Raw genomic sequence first — 4,805 nt, 5'->3', positions numbered from 1 at the left:
TATCAACTAGATACAATACATATAGATTGTGAACCAATGTTTATTAAACAGGGTTTCTAGTGTTTGTAGGACAGGTGGAAATTAAAATTGATAACAATAAATGTGAAAAGCTATATGGTGGGGAACATTATCAATCTTTCTCGTTCGAAATGGAATCTTTACACTTTATCGAAATTCACTTCTTAAAATATGCTACCTGTTACTTTTTGTACATCTACTCAACCCAACCCCATTATAGACTTAATTAATTCACTTATTCTCTTGTCGTGGGCTTCCATTTTAAAGGAAACACTTATACGAGGAGGGTTATCTTTTATAATATAGCGTTTTGTGAAACGTAAAATATAGATATAAACTTTATCTTACAACAACATCAAAACAAGCTTGAAGTTTATGTCAATCACTTTTGTTGGCCCGGATTAAAACGCGCGATGGGTCTTACTGTTTGAGGAAACCCCAGTACCGGTTGAAAACCCATGTCATTGGACAAGTGATCCCGATACCTTTTCATGTCCGTTTTATAACCGAAACACGGCATTTAGGTGAATGTCGATAAAGTTACCACAGCGCCACCTGATCATCCCAAATATATCGTACATTCTATGCTCGTGATGAAAATCTGAAGATAAAATTGATGCTAGCTGAATGTCTTGTTGATAATGTCATTGTTAACTTTGTTAGTGATTTAGTCTGATAGATTATAAGGTTTTATTATCTTTGTGGAATTGCTTGTGTTTTAGACAGATTTTACTAAAGAGGTATTCAGAACATAGAGCAAAACACCTGGCCAAGCAGATTCGCTAAAAAAATACGTAATCTTGCAAACATTTTCATTGTGTAAAAATCAATATTTTGCTCATATTTTTGCAAACATTTTCTCGATTTCTAGCTAGAATTGTGATTTTGTCAACACGCATGCCTTTTTTTTCTAACGAATGTGGTTTTTTTTAGGTCATGGCTACTTTAGGAACCGGAACAGTACCAACTGACCTATTTGGGCTATCGTCGGGCTTTTCGTTGGCCTCATTGTGGGTGGAGTTCCTCACATTGGCACTTGTGCTTGGTAGGGAAAAGTCATATAATTTTAGTGAGCAGGGACTTGAACAAGGAGTATTATGCCTGTTCATCTCCGTTAGTTATGATCATGTGATGGATTCTGCCAAATTATGCCTCGGGAAAGTGGCGCATGTCCATCCTTTCCTCTGTCTCTAACTTACCTTAATATATATTAGAAGTAATACTATGTAGATTGATGTACCTACAACAAGAAATCTATTTTTTTTATTCTATAGCGGCGAAACCGCTAAAGAAGGAAGACGTAGGGTTGAGATTTATATTGTTGTATAACGCCATTTTTTTTCAAGGGAAAATAATAAAGACGAACAAAGGAGATTTTTAAGTATTTACTAGATATCGTATTTTCATGGCAAAATTATGAAGACGTATTTACAGAATTACATAACTTACTTAATATCTTTTCAGAGCAAAAACAAACTTAAGAGATTTGTAAATACTAACTGAATATACTGTGTCACAGCGACATGAACAACACTTATGGACGAGAAATGTATTTTCTTACATACTGTCGTCTTTTCGTAGCGAAATAATAAAAAAGTACAGACAAAGTTGTGAAATTATTTACTAAATGTCGTCTTTTCATTCGAGCGCAAAGACGACAACTTTGAGAAGATAGAGAGGTTGCCATTTAAAGTGTTCAGAACACATGAATAAAATTCTTATCGTTGCTTGTCGACAGTTATAGAGAAATTATAATACAAGATTTCTCTCTGGTATAAGGTTAAGCATGTATTTAGAAATATCATGTTGGACGGTTGTTCGTTGGCAACACACTCGCCCCCCATCTTGGTGATCGACAACTCGCCTTTCTCTTCTTTCTTTGGGATTGAATATGAAATGGCAGTGTGTCTACGTTTTTACCACATTTTATAATCAGAAAACCTTGCCTTAATAGCTCAATTCCTGAGATGTAGAATAATTAGAGTATTCCAAATAGATTTGACACAAAATTACATGAAGAGGACGGCACTGATACTTGATTGTTAATATGAAAAGAAACTTCCAAAGTGAATCAACAAGTAAACAAACAACGCTCCTGATGATAGGAACAACCATGTGACAACCATGTGACAACGATGACAATCAGGGGATAGATATATTAAACAACAAATAAAATGCCAAAAGTGACGTCGCATTGAACAGTTCGCCATTTTAATTTGACATGAGATGACTTGCCTGTTTACTGAAACTGAAATATAACTTTATAAAGATTACCGTTTTAATAGGTAATTAATGTTTCTGATTATTAACATTTGTAAGACATTCTGGGTACTTTATTATCCTTCTTCCAAACAACGCTAAGAATCAAACTGTTAAATACCATAAGGAATTCATTTTATTGTTTAGAAAGGTGACGCTGACATCACACAATACTTATATCTATAACGTAGAAAACCAGATATCAATGTAAAGGTATCTGGTCAAAATTTGCTTTCGCTGTATATAACTTAGTTCTAACAATCATTTAATTAAATTTGTGCTGATGTATATTACAAATTGTTTTACTCTTCTGTTTACAACCGGCCAAAATTTACACTAAACATTCGATCTTACTTAAATCGAATAATCGAATAACCCAAAGTTTTCCCACGATCCCGCCGACTTCGAGATAACGAAGTTCGACTATTTATGGGTTTTTTTTTCACACGAAATGTACAGTAAACTTCCAATCAGCTCGTCGAACGTGTTGACGAAATAACAGGACCTATTTTACTAAATTAAAGAAAGTGTTTACGGACTAACAGCTGAAACTTGAATATAAATCATTGACCAGATATTTGATACACTATGTTATTTCAAATATGCTGTTTCCTTTCAATTTTCAGACTGCTTATCAAGGATGTTGAAACAAGCTACTGTAAGCGTCAAATATTAGCGAAAATTTTCCGGCTGAAAGTATTGCGCTGTAATATGACTGCGATTATTCCTGAATGTTGTTTATATAGCAACCTTTATGTATACAAACATTCATCATGGCGATAATTTGCTAAACGGCGATAATGCACTAAAATTAAATGTATTTCCAAGTTCGATGATAAGAATTTCTGTGTATAATTTTGCAACAACAAATGAATATTAAGATAAAAAAAAACTGGACAATAAGACCGAAAAGGGGGATCCTATAATATGTTGAATGACATATTAATGTCACCTGTTATCGCCAAAGCTGCCCATGTCAACAATGTCATGAAGAGCTATCAAAAGGATCCAAGAAGTCCGTATTATTCTTTATATAAATATTCACAAATATGCTAATTTTAAATAGTTGAGGCGAAAAATTCCATTTTCCAATTTCCGATAATGGAAAACAACAAATATCAACAAGAAAAAACAGTATAATATTCAGAGTAAAGTTGGGTATGTTTCTACTACGTGGAATCAAAACATGTCAATCTAACGTAAAAACCGTAAGGCGTTGAAACAAAATTAACCAGATTATCCCCGAAAAGCCAGACATAAAAGCAATCAATACTAACTGACAAATCATTATCATGGATCATATTGGAATTCCCACTGAATAATTATAAAAGGAGAGATCATTGAAACATGATTTGAATACTTTTAATAATTGTTTTGTTTTATGACAGGAGGGGTTCTGCTTACTTTGACCGACATTAATGAAGGTCCACCGGGTCCTCAAGGCACTACGGGAGCCTCTGGTGTTACCGGAGTAACAGGGTCAACTGGATTGTCACCTACCGGAGCAGCTGGAGTTACTGGACCCACAGGACCAACAGGTGCTACAGGACCAACAGGAGCAACTGGAAGTGGCGTGGCTGGAGTTACAGGGGTTACTGGAGCTACAGGGCCTACTGGAGCTACAGGGTCTGGTGTAGCAGGACTAGCCGGAGTTACGGGGGTTACTGGACCTACAGGACCTACAGGACCTACTGGACCTGTCGGACGTTGAGATACGAATTTACTTCATTGTCGATTAAAGATTAAACCATTATTCTATTTTGTTGGTATTTCACAAACACAAAAAATACCTACTTATGTATAGAATCCTAATCCAACCGAAAAAATATTTTAAAAAGAGAGTTTTGCGCAAGGAACCTTAAAAACCTTTAAAAAAATTGTAAGGCCAACGGGATGTAATGGAGCTGAAGGAAGCTAGTGGACTATCGGATATTATGGGGATTCCTGGAGTTACAGAGGTCACAGAAGCTACTGGATTAGCAGTCTAGGAAGATGTACACGGGATGGCCACAGGTGCTACTGCGCAGGAGAGAGTTACGGTGGTTTCTGGAGTTTTAACGACACCTGCCAAGTATTTGTCTTTCCAAACAAAAACAAATAAAAACAACAAAAAACAAAAAGCAACAAACATAGTTGCCACCAAAAGAGACCTTTGTTGAGAATTATATGAAGTTTTATTTGGCTATCAGGGAATTCCGTCTTGGCGAAAAAAATAATTGAATAAAAACAATATCCAATTAAGCAGAGTAGTAAACGATTAACTGTTAGAGTTCTGTTGTGTATGACGCAAAAGCTGTTATAGAAATTGCTATAGCAGCACATGTACACGGTTAGCTGTTAAGGTGTGCAACCTTAGCTAGGGTTGGTACCAGTTGTTCATAAGCCCTTGTATTGACTAGGGCATTATAGAAATATTTATGGATTACAACACATTTGTTCAAAGGACCTTCGCAACTATATCAATCGCTAAATATAACATTTATTAAATTATCTAGCATTTAAACTAATATCATTAATATTTAAACTTA

General features: G+C 35.2%; 1 protein-coding gene across 1 annotated transcript; it reads left to right on the top strand.

The window, feature by feature from the left end:
• Window positions 1-954: 954 nt before the first annotated feature.
• On the top strand, window positions 955-3,988 carry LOC132555266 (collagen alpha-1(I) chain-like). The gene is made up of 2 exons (XM_060219620.1): window positions 955-1,063; window positions 3,666-3,988. The coding sequence occupies exons 1-2, from the start codon at window positions 955-957 to the stop codon at window positions 3,986-3,988; spliced, it is 432 nt and encodes a 143-aa protein (XP_060075603.1).
• Window positions 3,989-4,805: the final 817 nt, after the last annotated feature.

The sequence above is a fragment of the Ylistrum balloti genome, unplaced genomic scaffold (assembly GCF_031769215.1).
Source record: "Ylistrum balloti isolate Yb309-2 unplaced genomic scaffold, AGI_CSIRO_Ybal_v1 Utg370466, whole genome shotgun sequence".
NCBI classification, from domain to species: domain Eukaryota; kingdom Metazoa; phylum Mollusca; class Bivalvia; order Pectinida; family Pectinidae; genus Ylistrum; species Ylistrum balloti.
Note: the sequence above shows the minus strand (reverse complement) of the source record. Positions and strands in the feature narration are given on the sequence as shown.

What these genes read in the sequence shown, in the direction of transcription:
- LOC132555266 (XM_060219620.1), top strand. Translation starts at nt 955, where the DNA reads ATGGCTACTTTAGGAACCGGAACAGTACCAACTGACCTATTTGGGCTA. An exon ending in CACATTGGCACTTGTGCTTG is followed by an intron (nt 1,064 to 3,665) that starts GTAGGGAAAAGT and finishes GTTTTATGACAG; the next exon opens with GAGGGGTTCTGCTTACTTTG.